The sequence below is a fragment of the Antechinus flavipes genome, chromosome X (assembly GCF_016432865.1).
Source record: "Antechinus flavipes isolate AdamAnt ecotype Samford, QLD, Australia chromosome X, AdamAnt_v2, whole genome shotgun sequence".
Taxonomy (NCBI): Eukaryota; Metazoa; Chordata; class Mammalia; order Dasyuromorphia; family Dasyuridae; genus Antechinus; species Antechinus flavipes.
This window is the reverse complement of record NC_067404.1, coordinates 69,658,995-69,677,262: the sequence shown is the minus strand read 5'-3', so window position 1 is coordinate 69,677,262 and position 18,268 is coordinate 69,658,995. Positions and strand designations below refer to the sequence as shown.

The 18,268-nt window shown below is 36.8% G+C and overlaps 1 protein-coding gene across 2 annotated transcripts in view; it reads right to left on the bottom strand.

The window, feature by feature from the left end:
• Nucleotides 1-18,268, bottom strand: part of PCDH11X (protocadherin 11 X-linked) — a 576,990-nt gene that overhangs the window by 106,389 nt on the left and 452,333 nt on the right. Inside the window, exon 9 of one of the 2 annotated variants that reach the window (XM_051969012.1) lies at nucleotides 13,825-13,848. The exons of the other annotated variant lie outside the window; for it this stretch is intronic. Coding sequence (XP_051824972.1) covers nucleotides 13,825-13,848 — 24 coding nt within the window. The remainder of the gene's footprint in view (nucleotides 1-13,824; nucleotides 13,849-18,268) is intronic. 2 annotated transcript variants of the gene reach the window in all.

Below are 18,268 nucleotides of genomic sequence, written 5' to 3'. Positions count from 1 at the left end.
CAAGGTTCAAAGAGCCATAGTAATGCTGGAGTAATGCTGAAGGACAATCTGCTCATGTAAAATGCCAGGCTTTGAACATAGGTCTTCTTTACTCTAAGGGAAAAATTCTATTTGTGATACCATGATACCAGTGTGATACCACTGTCTTTCAGTTGCCATTAAAAGTTCTGTGATCCATTTGGAAGTTTTATTCTATCTTACAGATCAGTAGGGAACATTGTGGCAAAAAAAGAATCAAGTCTGAATCTTATTTCTAAGATTCTTGTTGGTCCACTAAAACAATTTGGTTTCTTATTGATATCCAGCTTGATCATTTAATTATATGAAGTAAACCCAGTAAGCACAAATAAAGATAGGAAACATATGGAAAGGAAACCAAAGGTACATGTCATTGCCACACAGTTAGAGAGAAATGAAATTGAAAAAAAAATTTGTCATGCCCAATCAGTTACAGTGGAAGGGTGAAGAAATATTAAAGTACATCATCATGAGATCCCAAAAGCATGTGGGAGGAATAAGGATTTTTATTACTAATTAACAGAAAAGGCTTTACCATTTCTAGTGGAGAATCTTCTTCATGCAAGCATTATTTAACTTCATTGATGGGAGGGTATTTGTTAGATAAATCTCAAAAGCAAGTGGTACATGTTGCGACATTGATATCGAGCCATTATTTGACTGCGAATATGAATTCCAATTATAAACTAAGTAGAAATCAAATGTAGTCTGAAAGTTTGGAGGTGACAACCTTAAGAGAAGAGAATACATAAAAAAGAGGAGTCATTTTGCCTTGCTCTTTCTGCCTCTCAAAGGCCAAGTCTTCTTTTAAGACTGAGCTCAGATCACAACTGTCTCCTGAAGGCTCTCCAGCTTCCTGACTTACATACTCTCCCACCCCAGGTTTCTTTGTCTATATTATTTTTTTTTCTAGGAGAATGGAAGCTTTTAATTGATATTTATTGAATTGGACTGAAACCATCATATAGATCAAGGAGGGCAAGAAGAGGCATGGTTATTGTGAGGTTTCTTTTTAAAAAAGTATAAAAGGCTATATGTATGTGTCTCTGTGTGTGTGTGGGTGTGTGGGTGTGTGGGTGTGTGGGTGGGTGGGTGTGAATGTTACAATAGAAGCTCCAGGAGGGTCAGTGATAGTAAAAGTATGTATATATTATGAGACAAGAATATACTCTGGATCCCAATATAACCTGATGTATTGAGCTTTAGCAATATGTTGAATATTGTGTTTCATGAGAATATCACTATCATAAGACAGTTTCACAGCTAGTATTATTATATATGAAAGGACTATTCACTTAACTTTTAAAAATGCTTTGGATTAAAACATCCTTAGGACATGGGTGCAAGAGCAGATTTAAGAATGACCCAACCAGGAACATGAGTTCCTTCTCTCTCTTTTTTCACTGTTTGATGAAATATTCAGGATGGCATCCTAACTTTGTTCAGTCACATCCACCTCAGTCATGTTACAGGTTGCGGTTAAGTCTTGATGAAAAAATTACAAAATATTACTAGGAAATAATTTCCTGGTGAAGGCTTTCTAGGTCATATGTGTACCTACTCCACCTCAATAGAAATGGAGTATTATCCTGTTCTTGATCCATGCTTTCTTCCCTATCAAAGAAAAAAAAATAGAGAAAGAAACAGAGAGGAAGGAAACTGGAAGACAAAGACAGAGAAATATAATACTGCATGGAAAAATTTAAAGACAGGATTTATACACAAATCATTTTTTAAAAAGACTGAATTCAATCAAGGAGTCTTTTAAAAAGTCGATTGTTTGCCTGGATTCAATAGAATTTTTTTTCAATTGACTTTATGTGTATAAACATCCTATATTCCTACTAATTGTAGAAATGACAGCCAAATGCAAAAGAGGCCAAGAAAATCCCACTGCAGCTAAACGTGGAGAGGTGAGAAAGGAATGCTTTTCTCAGAGGTAGAGAATGTTAGGGCCCGAATGAATTTTTAAAATCACCTAAGGTGTTATCACACTCTAGACAATTTAAAAATGCTTCAACTCTGTGGCTCCTTTATTGAGATTAGAAAGGATTCTGATAGGTCACTAGCAAAAGAAATTAAAGCAGCTTTTTTCCCTTCTCTCTATCCTGAGGGAAGAAACCCTACTCTCAGAGACCTTCTCAGTCTGTTGTTATGGACTTGACTAAAGATTCCCTCGACAATATCCCTGAAGCACCCTCTCTGGCCTATCTTTTACCCACAACCTCCCAGACATCTCATTCCATTTCCTGAATCTCCTTCCATTGCTTTTTGCTTCTTTGCAACTCCCCCAATTGCTCTTCATTTTTCCCCTTGAGGGTCCAAAAAGATCCCTCTTTCCACATGACAGTTTGCCAAATCCTTAAAAATGGCTCTCATTTCTCCTAGCCTTGACCCTCCCTCTAATTTATCTATTTATTGATGTCTTTGGAAAATTACATCAACCTACAAATGATTGTGGGGAGGATTTGTAGTTTGGCATAAATTAAATTGACATCTCTATTTCTCCTGATGGTACTGTCTTTCTTTCCAGGCACCTGAATTCACAGTCTCAGGATTATTTTGTATTCTTCCCCTGCCCTCACAGCCCTCAAATCTAATCAGTTGCCAAGTCCTTTGGGATGTTGCTTTGGACACACTTCTCGCATCTGGCGCCCCCTCTGGGCCAGAAGCTAATCTCACCTCACCCATAATGCTATGATCTGGACGGGAACCATGACCAGAATGCTGTTTCTTCCTCCCGTAAATTGTCTCTCCAATCTGTTCTTCATCCTACTGCCTTAGCCATCATCTTAATGCACTTCCCCAATCATGTTTCTCTGCTGGGCACTTTTGGTGATACTTATTTCTCTATGGATTGAAGGATAAAGTCCTCATTCTGGCATTCATGCCTTGTATCACGGGTTATGGATCATATCTGGCTTCAACCACATTTCCAGTTTTATCTTATCTTCTGTACTCATAATTTTAACCAAATTGCACAACGTACTACCTGCCTCTCACCTTATCCTACCCTTTGTTGTTTCCATGTTCCTTTCTGAATTATGAGGCTGTTACTAGCTGTGATGGTTGATGTGACTTAAGTACGCATTTTCCCCCTCCCAAAGACTCATTCAAAACCTAAAACAACATTATAGGAATTACTAACACTGCTGAGAAGAAGCATGGGAGAGGAGGTGGAGGGTTGGCCTTGGAATCAGAAAGGTGGGTTCAAATCCTTCCATGTGACAATTCACATCCTCTCTGGGAGATCGTGGCTTGATACTATCATGGGTGAGCACATGCCCCACATAACTTAAGTAGATGGATAGTCATACTGCATCAGTGGGAAAATTTACACAGCAGGAGTTTTCTACACAAGGAACACCAGAGATGTAGATGTCCCCACCTCCTCATACACTCACCCATAATCGTAAGCATGGCTGATTTGGAGCAGAAAGATTTGGGTTTGTCTTCTAGCTTTTCCACTTAACACCTATGTGACCTTGAGGAAGCCTCGGCTTCCTCATCTTTAAAATGAGAGGAATGGACTATATCCCTTGGAGGGACCTTTGTAGCTTTAAATCTATGAAGCACTGCATCAGGGCATGGCTCATAATCAACAGGAGACTGAGAAGTTCTGAAGTAAATAGACATCTTTGTGATGCTCAAGAGTTAGAATACTCATTTCTTAACAGTGTCAATCTCTTTCTATTTCTCCCTAAAATGTAAGAAGAGCAAGACCGTATGACAGCATCTTTTGGACACACTCCATTTTTTAAACAAGAAGATGTTTGGAAAATCCTTGTTTTTTTCTTTCTGAAAATGTCATCTCAGTACATGTGATGAAAATTTCAGCTTAGTATACCATCACAATTCATTTCCCCTCCTGAGGCTTGCTCTGCAAACCAGCAGTGAAATTTTACATATATATGAGAAAAGGAAAGGACTGCAATCCCTTTTCTCCTATTATTCAGAGATATACTTGATAAGTCTCATAATTATTCTCTTTCTGAGAGAACAGAGAGAGCTTAAGTTAAATAGCTATTGAGTCACAGATGACAGATATTTCAGCTCTATCCTACTACAATAGAAGCCTTTCCCTTTCTACCCTTTTTACTCCCTCCTTAACTCTTTACAAGCGGGCTTCTTACCTTAGCATTCCCTTAAAGCCCTTCTTTCTTTCTTTCTTTCTTTCTTTCTTTCTCTTTCTCTCTTTCTCTTTCTCTCTCTCTCTCTCTCTCTCTCTCTCTCTCTCTCTCTCTCTCTCTCTCTCTCTCTCTTTCTCTCCTTACTAAGGATCTCTTCGTAGCCAAATACAATGGCTTCTTCTCGATCTTCATTCTTCTTTGCTACTCCGTAGCCATTAATATTATTGTTCCTTGATTCTTCTCTAGATCTTTGAGATACTTCCTCCTGGATCTCCTACATTTCTGACTGCTGTCTCTTTTGCTGGATCTGCATCGAAATCACCCTCTAAACTTGGGTGTCCCTTAGGGTTCTGTCATGAGCCCCCTTCTCTTCTCTCTATGCTGCCTTAGTTGGTGATCTCATCAGTTCCCATGGATTAGGTGATCATTCTGATGCTAATAATTCTCAAATCTACCTTTGCTGCCCCAAAGTCTCTGATGACTTTCATTCTTGTATCTCCAATTTCCTTTTAGACATCTCAAAATAGACATCCAGTAGACATTTTAAGCTTAACATATCCAAAGTGGAATTCATTATCTTTTCCCTTAAGCTCCCCTTAAGCATCTCCTTTTTCTAATCATGGGGAGAGCAACACTATTGTCTCAGTCCCTCAGGCTCGCCACTGAGGAGTTTCTAGATTCCTTGCTATCTATTACCCACCATAGCCAATCTGTTGCCAAGGTCTGTCACTTTAACCTTTGCAACATCTCTCAGATATTACCCCTTCTCTCCTCTGATATCCGCCCTCATCACCTCATGCCTGCTAGTAGGCCTGCCCGCCTCCAGACTTCTTCTCTCCAATCCCCTCTCCGTTCAGCCATTAACATGATTTTCTGAAAGCACAAGTCTGATTATATATACTGCCTCTTTTCTCGAGAAATTCTGGTGGTTCCCTATTGCCTCCAGGAACAAAAGCAAAATGCTCTGCTTGGCATTCAAAGCCCTCCATGACTTAGTCTTCTCCTCCCTTTTCAGTTTCCTTCGACTTCACTCCCAGACACCTACTCTTTGATTCAATGACATTGGCTTCCTGGCTGTTCCACAAAAAAGACCCCCTCTCTGGCTATCTCCCATGCCTGGAATGCTCTTCCTTTTCCACTCTGCCTACTGAATTCTTTAGCTACCTTTAAGTCCCAACTATAATCCTCCCTCCTAAAGGAAGCCTAGCTTAAGCTTTCTTACTTCCACTGCCTACCCTCTGTTAATTATTGCCAATTCCTCCTGCATATGGCTTGGCTTGTATATATTTGTTCACATATCGTCTTCCCCACTAGATTGTAAACTCCATGAGGGCAGGGCCTGCTTTTTGCCTTCTTTTGAATTTGAAGTACTTAGCATAGCCTCTGGTATACAGTAGGCACTTCATAAATATTAGCTGATGGATTGATATCCATACTCAGCTTAAGGGCGGTGCTGGAGCCTTAAATGAACTTTGTCCAGTTATGAAAATTCAACTTGACAGAGAGTCAGAAATATCTGTTATTCCCATGAGCCCACCTTGTTAAAAATAATTTTAGAGTAGTTTTGTCTGCATGTGGAGACATGGCTTATAGTTTCAAACCCTTCTAATGTGCCTCCCCTTAGATGGTTTGTGACGTGTAATTGGCTAACAAAATCAGCTAGAATTTTTTTTCCTATTTCTACTCTGCACCCCCCCCAACTTTGTTCCATCTGTATTTTAGAACAAATTTCAGTAATTCAGGTCATGTAATCATTGCTTCTTCATGGAAATCTAGTTTAAAAAAATCCAACCCTTTGATTTGCATTTTTTCCTAAAATGTTTATCTTTTCATCTTTCCTTTCCATCTCTCTGTCTCTTCCCCCCTCCCTCGCTCTCTCTTCCTTCCATCTCTCTCAATCATCATTTTTCTGAAAAGTAAATATAACTTGTAAATCTGATATAAATTCAGACAAACTGTGTAAAGCACCCAACAGCTGCTTTCTCAAAGTGGCAAACTGTTAGAACACATTTACTAAGTTTTACTGAGACTGAGGATAATTTTTCAATCCTGCCTTCTACAGTTCTACCAATCAGGCAGCCAGTAATTAGTTCAGTTGCTGTAGGTGATGCTGAACAACTCAGTCCCTATGGACACCGTTGCACCTAGTTGATACTGATGAATTCTTTTACCATTTCCACCAAATTCCCAGCTTGATTTTGGACATCATTTTCAAGTAAATGACAATTATCAGGCAAAGACTATAAAGATTTAAGTAGATCGCCTTTGTCTCTAGATCGCCACATTACTTAGAATCATCGTGGGGCCTCTCTCACCTTAGAACTCCATACCTGAACTTTTAATACCATATGGGGATGACTATTATGTACATCTTGTACATGAAATTAGGCTGTTATTCACTGTACTTCTTTGATGTTCAGAGGCATGCTAAAATTCTTAGCATTAAATTTTCATACTGAAAATGGAAATAACCCATTTAAAACAGCACTTAAATGGGGTCGGGCACACAGTTGGCACTTAATGAATGCTTACTGATTACAAGATTAAAACATCCACTTGTGTCTAATTTTCTGGCTTTGTTTCTGTAATGAAATCTACAGCACAGCTTTCCCAATCACCTAAGGAAGCCTTGTTAACCTCCCAACTGACCAGCTGCACACAGCAAACTGCTAGAAAACCATTCTGAAATTCCAAGAAAGCAAAATGCAGTCATTTATGTTTTTAAGTATCTCAAACCTAAGTAGAAAAACTAATGCTGCTATTGGGATGCAAGGTGGTGGTGCTAGAGCTATTGAAGACTGAAGGTGATTGCTAAGGGAGACTCTTAGCCATGGGAGACTTAGCTTCCCCATGATTGGGAAGTGAGGAAGAGTTGAAACATTTCCCTAACCTTGCTCCAGGGGAAAAGCATTCTCTGAGGAGTCAAGATTATTCCTAAGATCTGTTCCACAGATACGTGTGTTCCTTGCTTGATTTCAAGGCAAAATGTAAAATCCATGTATTTTTACCTCTCTTCCTGTATAACTCTTTGTTCCCTGGGGACAAAAAATAATCTCTCTTGCTGGAGTCACTGAGGAGCTTAGGAGTCAAGACTCCTAAGTTCTGTTTTAATATTGATGAACTGCTTAATGTATAATGCTGAGTGTTGAGTCACTAGAACTAATTGGTCATGGATTTCTTCTACAGAAAGCAAGTGACTATAAAGGCCCCAAAAGTGGAGCCATTTTTAGCCTCAAAGTTTGCATCATGGCACATCTTAGGTGAGACATTTATTACCTACAGTGGTGACAAGACACATGATGCCCAAGAGAGACAAAAAGCAGCATATCATCTCTAGATTTTTTTCCAAAGTAATATTTACAAGTTTGTGCTACAGGGGAGGGGTGTTGGGTTGGGAGTCGAGGAAGGACCTGAGGTTCAGAACAGAATTCTGTCAATTACTACCCGCTAGACTTCACTTCTTTTGGGCCTCAGTTTCCCTGACTATAAAGTAAAGCGGTTGAACGATATGCCCTCTGAGATCCCTTTCAGCTCTAAATGGCTGATTTCTGATTTATGCCAGCTGAGTGCAGCCACAGAATGGGAGTCTACTAGAAAAAGGAGGAACAGGGTCACCTAAGTTGATAATTATCAAAGAGAATATTTTTTATTAAAATAAAACTTTGATTCATCTTAATTAATCTCCATGTCACTAGGTAAGTCAGATATGAATGCACCAAATTATCAAAATAGAAGACTGATCTTTAAAAAATAATATAGACACAGCCTGGAGCAGCTAGGTGATGCAGCGGAACGAGCACTGGCCTTGGAATCAGGACGACCAGAGTTCAAGCTGACATCAGTTTTTTACAGTTCAACAAATTGCTGCCCTGATAAAAATGGACATCTATTACTTTCAAATTTTCAGGCCCCTTTACATTATCTCATCTGCGTATATCAGCAAGTCTCTTGAGCTTATGGTACTATAATAATAATTCTTATTATTAATATTCCTATTGTATAGATGATGAAACTAAAGTTTACAAGATTCAAAGAGCCATAAGAATGCTGGAGTGATCCCGAAGCACAATCTGCTTATATGAAATGCTAGGACTTGGACATAGCTCTTCTTTTACTCTATAGGGTGACAGGTTAGCTAAAGGTGAGCTCTTGAGGCAGGAATTAGCATTCTCATGGACCTAAATAATGTTACTAGTTTGCTCAATTAACTTAGTCACCTAGACATGAATTCAGAGGCTCAGGGAATTCATCACACAACTTAGATTTTTTTGAATATAAAACAAAAGTCTCTAAGATAGAATCAATAATGACTAAGTGAAAATCAACACAAAAACAGTAAACAATTTTGTAAGAATTATGCCAGGAGTGACAAAGCGTAATGTTAGCTAAAATTGACGTGAAAATCTAAGGCAAAAAGGGCAAAGTTAATTTTTTTAAATCTTTGCTTGTTGTAATTGTTGTTTTGCTTCTATTGAGGAAAACAGACTGATCGAGGAAAGGACAACAGCTAAAGGATGGCAAAATTAGGGAATTCATTTTGCTGAATCCTTTCATGTCACTAGAAAAGGGATACTCCATGGGAGGGTCCATGTATGTTTACTTGACATTATTGTGTCTGACAATTATATGCATTTTAGGAATGACTTGAATGGAAGTTATGATCACTCATGCAGTTTATATATTTGGATGTTGGAGTCAGGATTAAAAAAGATGAATTTAATAGGGGTTAATATTTTTCCCTGGTTTCCAAAATAACTTCCCAAGTATGAGGTGAGGAGATCATGGCTAGACAGCACTTTGTTTGAGAATGGAGCTGGTGGGTTTAAAGCACAACAAGCTCCATGTAAGTCAACACTTTGATGTAGACTTCAAGAAAGTAAATATAATTTCAGGCAACAATTGCGTCTTGGGCCAGGGGAATAAAGGGCTTTAACTTTACATCACATGAGGACAATCTGAAGGAACCATCACCGTTAGGCCTGTAGAAGAGAGGCTTAGTGGGGGGAAGTCAGGGAATTCATCACACAACTTAGATTTTTTTGAATATAAAACAAAAGTCTTATTATAGCTGTCTTCAAGTATCTGAATAAAGAATATGTAAATGAAAAAGCTATTGTGTGATAAGTGTGTATCAAGCATTAGTAAGTGCTGTGGACACATATCAAAAAGGAAATAGAGTTCCTGGGCTTAAGAAATTTAGATTCTAATAATGGGAGAGAAGCTATATAGGAGAGTAGAGTCCAAGGAAGAGATGTGTACCTGAGAAGCTTTTAAGGTAAGTAGAACCACTGAGGATAAGACTGACACACTTTCCTTTAGTAATGTGCATACTATGGTGTGATATGGTGCCAGAACTGGCCAAGGGGAACTTATTAGTTCACTTATTAGTGACAGGCAACAAGGGCTTCCAAGAAGGAAAGGTTAAATCATCCAGGATATAATGTCTGGTCACAGTTGCTGAGGATATGGCCAGGAAAGTAACAATAATGATAATGATAAAACATCCATCTTTATATCATTACCTGTATGTTACCTTAGAACAAGAGTTCTTACTCTGGGATATGTGACATTATTCTTTTAATATTTAGATAACTATATTTCAATAAAATTGGTTTCTTTTATCATCACATTTTGTAATTTTCAAAACATCATCCTGGGGAGGGATACTTGGCTCCATCAGATTGTCAAAGGGATCAATGACACAAAAAGATTAAAAATTTCCACCTTAGAACTTTATTTTTGGTATCTTAAATAATGCTAACTTAATATGAAAGAGTTAACTTTTAAAATTTTGCTGTTAAGTTGGCACTTTGAGATATATATATATATATATATATATATATATATATATATATATATATATATACCCTTTCATTAGCTCTGGAACAAGAAAAAAAGATAGTCAAAAGGTATCAGCTTTGTCATTAACTGACAGTGAGATCGACTAGCTCTATATCCATTATATAGAAATATGAAATATGCCTTCTGTTTAGGAATTCTACCTCAGTGGTCAGGTGATGAAGAATGAGTAGAGCACTTGGGGAATGAGAAACCAGAAAGGATTCCTCCAGCATAGTCTTGTGTCTTGCATCCCTATGTAAACAGCATTTATCCTCTCCTGGAGATCCCCACCTTACTTCCTCAGTCAAAAATAAGAATAAAACGGTTTACATTTTAAGAGCTTTAAGTGCTGGGAACTAAGCATTGCATGTCAGAAAAAAAGTTTGCAATGATGAAGTCTTAAAATTCAGTTAATACTTGAGTACTGAGGCAATAATTCTATTAAAAAGCATCATTCAGCAAGGCTTATCAAGATAAGGATTAACTGCTGAGTGGTAAACGGCTTTTGAGGGAGGAAAGCATATATACTCAAGGCTCTCAAGTGAAACCCTTTAAGACTATGCTGAAAACTGACCTGAAGAAATCAAACCTCTCTCTTACGAACAGGGCTATGATTTCAAGTGACAGACCTAGTTGGTACGCTATTGCCTGCAACCCCTAAATGTTAGTGACTGCATGAAAACTGACACCTTTTAACAGAAAACATCTTAGCTATGGAAAAAAGCAGATGCACAAAAAGTTTTACAGATAAATACAGAAAATCCAATCTACTGACACGGTCACCAATTTAGATAATTTTCATGATGCAGAGCCAGGATGCTTTCTTTACCTCACTACATCAAAACACTACATACCTTGAGTTACAGTCACAAATGTCTCTTTAGCGGTAAACCGGGAACACCTTGAGAAATTGCAGCAACTTAGCTTACTGACTAAGAAATCCTGGCTTGCATTAGATTAGTCACACCTAACAGATAGATGAGTGGGGCCTTAATGAGAAGCCACCTTACATGTCAAGCCCATGGGTAGACATGTAAATTAGATGGGAAAATCTGTCTGAAAAACACTAGATCTACCTTGAGCACAATTGAAAACAACTGGGTCAGACTACAAGAGGTCACTTAAGTGTGTTGGTGTTTAAGAATTAGTTATAACTATGAAATAGTCTCTTGTGAGACATTTCATAAGATTCCAAAATAACTGCCAAACCCCACAAAACTGACTGGTACTAGAGACTGTTTACAAAAATTCTAGAATTGGAATGGATGTTAGAAATGTCAAGTCTGAAAGCAATATCTTAGACCAGTTGTGTCAAACTCAGATAGGAACGGATCCCTACCAGTTGGCTCATTGACTTAGAAATTTTATTTTATTAAACGTTTCCCAATTACATTTTAATCAGGTTTGAGCCAGGAATTTTGCAGGCTTTCAGTTTGATAATTGCATCTTAGACCATGATAACTGTTGAAAAATGATCATGAATTGGGATCAGCCTCTATTTAAATCATTATAATATAACCTAGGACAGAAAGACTATTTGTGGTATAATCATTATCGTCAGAGAATTCCTAACCTCTTCTCTTCCTATTTTTTTTATTATTATAGCTTTTTATTTACAAGACTTATGCATGAGTAGTTTTTCAACACTGACCCTTGCAAAACCTTCTGTTCTAGCTTTTCCCCTCCTTCCCCCCACCCGCTCCCCCAGATAGCAGGTAGACCAATACATGTTAAATATGTTAAAGTATATGTTAAATCCTCTTCCTATTTAGAGGAAAAATGTACAATGGCCAGAGTCACATAAGTAACTAATACACAGGCACCTATATGTTACATACCTGTACATATTATAATATATAGGCTCTACTCAATTCAATAAACATTTGTTACCACAGGTCTGACTGTGACATTTCCATCTTGAAGAAACTTCAGTGGCTTCTCATAACCTCAAGTATAAAATACAATTTTCTGTCGGCTATTTTAAGTCATCCACCATCTGGCTTCATCCTATCATTTTAGACTCATTTCCTGCTGCTCCCTTCTCATGCCCTCCACATCCCAACCAAACTGGCCTATTTTTTGTTCTCACCTTTTAACTTTCTGCATCCCAAATGTGCCTCTGAGCAGGCTATCCTGTGTGCTTGGAATACTTGCCCCTTCATCTCCTTTTTTTAGAAGCCCTAGCTCTCTTCAGGATCTGCTAAAAGGCTCCTTTCTACCAGAGGCCTTTTTTTTTTAAATAACCCTCATTTGTATTTGTTCACTTTTGCCTCATTTCTATATTTTTTCACATAAACTTTTATCTATATTTTTGTGTAATCATGATTTACTCATAATGGAATGTAACCTTCTTGGAAGGAAAGGTCTGTTTTATTTTTGTATCTCCTAGGCCTAGTATAGTGAGTATCTGGCACACAGTAGGTGCCTAATAAATGCACATTGAATCAAAATGAATTAGGATGGCCAAAATTTGCCAAAGAAGAATATATCATGCAGAATATACCTTCCCCAGACCTACCTGGGGAAGGAGCTAACCGAAGCTACTTGCCGATGGTATGTGTTATAATGCAATATTCATTAACCCAACGAACCAACCATTCCAACACTTGGATTTTGGACCACAAGCACAAGAACATGCAAGAGACAAGTGCATATGGATGGCAACAGTCAGAACAGGAAAATGGGCTGTGCCAGAAACCAGAAGAGTTACCTATAAAACTAAGATACAACCAATCCCCAGATGTTCCTGAAGTCAATGAAACAAATTATTTTAAGCTTATATGGTGAAGGAGAGATCATGGTCATCTCCACCAGTCCTCAAAAGATGGCCAGAAACATTCATAAGGACTTTGGAATCAAGGCACAACTTATCAGAAGAAAACCTGATTCTCTAATGCAACAGAAAGACAAATATGATAATCAAAATATTAACATGTCTCTGAAGTACTGATAAAATGTTCAAATCAATGAGCCTTGACAGGTGGTCTTTTTCACAGTCACAAATCAATGTTGCCTTTAGGCAGGCATGTTTCTTATACTTGCAATTTCTATTTGGCTACAGAGCAACCAACCATATTTTAAAATAAAGGCATATGAATATGAAACAGTAATGAAAATGGTGACTTTGGCTAAGAAGAAATAAGTGCATATTTGTGATATATTAAGAACACTGAAAATAACAGATTTTTGTATTGTAATACAATCTAGAACTTTTAAGAATTTAACTGCTTACACCATATTTAATAAAGAACGACAGTTGAATATATAAATTTACAAAATAACCTTGAATTTGTGCAGGGAGAAATAAATAGTAAGCCTTTTCTCTCAGTCTACAAATAAGGTGAACTTGGCTTTGTCTTGCTGAAGATTTGTTTTGGATTTGTCTTGCTAACAAATCAAGCTTGAATACAAATCCAAAATTATAGAAAAAGAGAATCTACTAGGAAATCTTCCTCCAAGACTTCTGCAAAGAAAATCAAACAGTGCACCTGTCATCCCAGCAGAAAATATATTTTGAACTCCTAAAATGGAGAGGCACCTACAACAAGTTTACCACTAATATGGGTATTATCAATTAGATTATCTGAAAGATTACACACACCTTTTTTTTTGGGGGGGGGTATGTCTAGTGAAGAGCAAACCAAAAATAATATAATTGTTAAATGACATCTTATGTAAAATAGACTGAAAAGCTTTTGAAGCAAGCAGTTAAAACTTCAGTGAATTATCAAAAATATATAAATTTATATGTCAAAAGAGCTAAAAATGAACAGAAATCAATGTCATTTAAAATGTTACATGCATGATGATTATGGTTTGTTAGATTATACTGTACCTTTCTTGAGTCCACTAATGCAAGCTAAAAAAAGATTTTCAAAAAGTTAAACTCAATATATAAGACATTTTCTTTATATAACATATTCTCTTAAAATCAAACATTTCAAATTCAACTACAGTACAAATAGATTTTCTCCTTCCTTTAAGGTGCATGCAACAGATAGTGGAAACAGACAATAAAATTCAATACTATCAGTAAAACATTTTCCCCCTAAAACCAGATGATACATTAATTGTTACAACCCTTATGGACCATTCATAATGAAAATATAATGTGTGTGTGTGAACACACACACACACACACACGTCTGTTTTGAGATATAGTTCTTTAATTATTTTTAGTACATAGCTCCATCATTTGCCTGAATCAACCCTTAAATTTAATCAAAACTATCAGGTCATTTAATCATTCATGAAGATGTTGACATATTCTCTCTCCCTCCCCTTCCCTATCTCTCCTCCTCCTTTTCTCTCTCCTCCCTCACATCCACACCCACACAAGACACTGAGAACACATGCATATTTAAAATTAATTAGGGATGATTCTAAGGTATTTTTAATTCTTTGTCATCTATGGAACACAGATACTTTGGCTTGTTTATACTTTAATAGAAACCTATATATTAATGGAAAATAATCTTTATTGGAGAATATGGGGGCTGCAGTCAATAATAGTACCTACCCATCCCTAAAGAATTCAGAGTTTGAGTGTAACTTTTAGAAGAAATAGGTGAAATAAGACCACTAGCATTATCATAAAAACCTAAATCGCCTATCTATTGGATTTTTCTTGTTGTTCGTTTGTTTTAGTCGTGTCTGACTCTTTTGTGACCCCATTTGGGGTGTTCCTGGCAATGATCCTACAGTACTTTGCCATTTTCTTCTCCAGATAATTTTACAGATGAGCAGCCGAGTTGAACAAGGTTAAGTGACTTGGCAAGAGTTACACGGCTAGAAAGTATCTGAGGCCAGATTTGAACTCAGGAAGAGGAGGCCTAACACCACTGAGAAACCTAGTTTGAATACATTTTACAATGTATTATCAATTAGATAATGAGGCCAAAGAAACAGGAAATGGTCACAAGGAAGGAATGCTAATGATGATTAGAAAATGTCTCGAACTCCACAAAAAAGGAAATAAAAATTCTGTGGGTATATGTGTAGCTGATACTCAAATAGATCTTAAAAGACTCAAGTGTTAACTAAAAGGAAACTGAACTGAGTAACTGAAAATCCAATAATATTTCCCTCTTGCTACTCCACAGAGAGGCAGGGGACTATTAGAGCAGATCATTAACAGACACAGTCACTTTATCAGTTGCTTCTGCTTAAAAAGATTTTTTTTTTGGTTACAAAAGATGATTAAACATACTTTCCACCTCCAGGCAGACAGGTGAGGACTTAAGGTTGCAGAATGAGACACAGATGCTTTTGAACATGGCCAGAATGAATGTTTGTTACAACAGCTCTAAAGGTATTAATGGTTATAAGGGTTTTGTTTTTCTTTTTCTTTTTCCAAAGGAGGAAGAAAGTAGGAGGGAAAGTAAGTTCATAAGAAGTTATGGTTCAATGAAAGAGTAGTAGTAGACAGTATATCTAGAAATAGAATTATCTAGAATATATAATAATATATAGAATAATATAATTATCTAGGAAAATAATATGTATGTATGTATGTATATGTCTATATACATTTTCTCACACAAGATCCAGAAATCACATTTTAACCCTATAAAGTGTTATACAATTTCCTCCATAATAATCATTAGTATTTTCTAAATATCCATTAAATCCATGATACTGTTCTAGACACATCTGTAGGACACAGAGAAGACATATTCCTTGGGTTCTAATCCCAGTTCTTCCACTAAACAATTATGTAATCTTAGTGGCGGAGCTGGGACTAGAACCCAAGGCTCCTGACTCTCCAGTCCACTGTTCTTGCCAGTATATCATGGTATCTCATATGCAAAGAATTTGTACACATCAATGTAAACTGGAAGTGATTTAAGATTTTGTTTCATCAAGGTGAATATTTTCAGAGTAATTTTATATTCCATTCTCAAATTTACTGGTGGAACAAACTAAAAACAGGAGAGAGTGTGTGTGTGTGTGTGTGTGTGTGTGTGTGTGTGTGTGTGTGTGTGTGTTTTGCTGTAGAAATCATGGCAACAATGAGAGGTAAGCCATATTTGTTTACTGTTATTTCTTTTATTGTCTAGGATAAGTTGTTCTGTGTTTTATCTGGACTTGATTTTATATTCCTTGATCTAAAACCTAAATAAAAGGAACAGTTATTTTTTTTTGTTCACTGAATTATAAAGGAAAGGAAGGAAGGAAAGTTCAGAAACTTTCTTATAAATAGATCAAGGAGTTAATTTTCCAAACAATCTTGAAAAAATCTGATCTGTTCCAGTAGGTGTTTACTGAGCACCTAATGTGTGACAGTGGTCATAATTGGTCACCAAACATACTTCTTGTTTCCTGATCCTTTTCCTAACTAGTGCAATGAATACAATTGATATCATTCTTCCTAGTTAAGTAGTCTAGCTACAGGAAAGCAGAAAATCCAGTCTTGAAGCAATCATTTCTAGTAATTTATTTATTTATTTTTGCTGAGGCAATTGGCGTTAAATGATTTCCCAGGGTCATACAGCTAGGAAGTGTTAAGTGTCTGAGAGCAAATTTGAACTCAGATCCTCCTGACTTCAGGGCTGGTACTCTATCCACTGCACCACTTAACTCCCCCTGTTTCTAGTAATTTTAAGGGATCAGTAAAAGATCCACTCAGCAGCAATCCATTTTTAAATTATACTCTTAGTGGACCCATTTTCAAAGGAAAGAATGCCATATAATCACATGGACTACAGAGCAATAACAACTGTAAAAAGTATGCTTTCCTTAAAGTATTTGATTAAGAAAATTTAATATTTTCTAAGTTAAAATATTGGGGAATCTTTTATATAGGTCTTTTTGACTACTGCTCACATAAGACTTTTATGACATGTATTGTTCTCTGTACCTTTCCTAGCACAGATAATATCCAATGAACTCTGGTTATGTCACCTAAAATAAAATGCTCATGTATCATGACCCAACCTTCAAACAGGCCTTTTCTTTTCTTTACTTATTTTCAGGAAGAGGCACAAAGCATCTTTTATTGAATGTCAAAGGATAGAGTTGTCAGTATGACCAACAGCCTGCTTATAAGTATAACAGAGGAAAAAACATATGCAAAAATGTAATTCTTCTTGATGTCATTCAAGCCACACTAATGACTCTTTGAGTACAATCTAATAAAGAGTAGTGTTACTGTACTTATATAGAGTGCATTGTGTAATACGGACAAGAGAACATTAGCTTGAATTCTATTTGAGCATAACCTATGTTCCCATTAAGGCTACACACACCCAAATGATTAATAAACAGAAAGGATGCCTTGTTTAGAAGAAGAAAAAGGCATCCCTTCCACCTGAATTATCCAGATAGCCATCCACCCTGATCACATTTACTGAATTTCTAATTTTCACTGGCCAATGTGGCTGAATTTTCTTCAAATGACATATACAAATCTGAAGTAATGATTGCTGTTATTCAAACATTTTTCAGTCATGTCCAACTCTTTGTGATCCTTTGAAGGTTTTCTTGGCAAAGACACTGGAGTGGTTCGCCATTTCCTTTTTCCAGCTCATTTTACAGATGATGAGGCAGACAGGATTAAGTGACTTGGCCAGGGTCACACAATTAGTGCGTGATATCACATTTGAACTTGGGCCTTCCTAACATTAGGCCCGAAGACATGGTATTTATGTTAAAATAAGGATGATTTTATAACACGGAACTACAATCTACTTGTTCTGTTTTTCTAGTGTATGAAAGAATAAGAATTTTAGAAACAAAGTACTGGTTGGCTATAGTATAACACATTGTAAATGGTGAATGGTGTCAGTCTAAAAGATTCATGTATGTGAGGCATGATGATTCCTTAATCATGTGTGAAGGTCAGACACTTCTAGAGAAGTACACCAATAAATCAAAATGGTAATTCTGGAGTACAGGAATCATTTTTTTTGGGGGGGGGTTGATGGGTATACTTTCTTAGGCTCACATTAAAAATAATTTTTTTCCCTTTTCACATACAACCTAATAGTAAAATAGTGAGTGTGTCTTGGATTGAGGGAAGAGAAGAAGATGGCATGAGACAGGAGGTTAAGGGGAAAGAAAGCAGAGAAACTTCCTGAGATTAATACTGTGAAGTATTTAAATAAATTTACAGAGTGAATAGTGGAAAGAGATCCACTGGAACAAACTACTGATCACAGCCTTTGCTATCTCAAGTCAAGGCTCAAAGAACATATGATTTCCTGGTTTCCTATATAGGTGGATAAAAGTGAGGAAGAACAACCTTTTCTCCAAATGAATAAAAGAACTTGAGGAAGGAT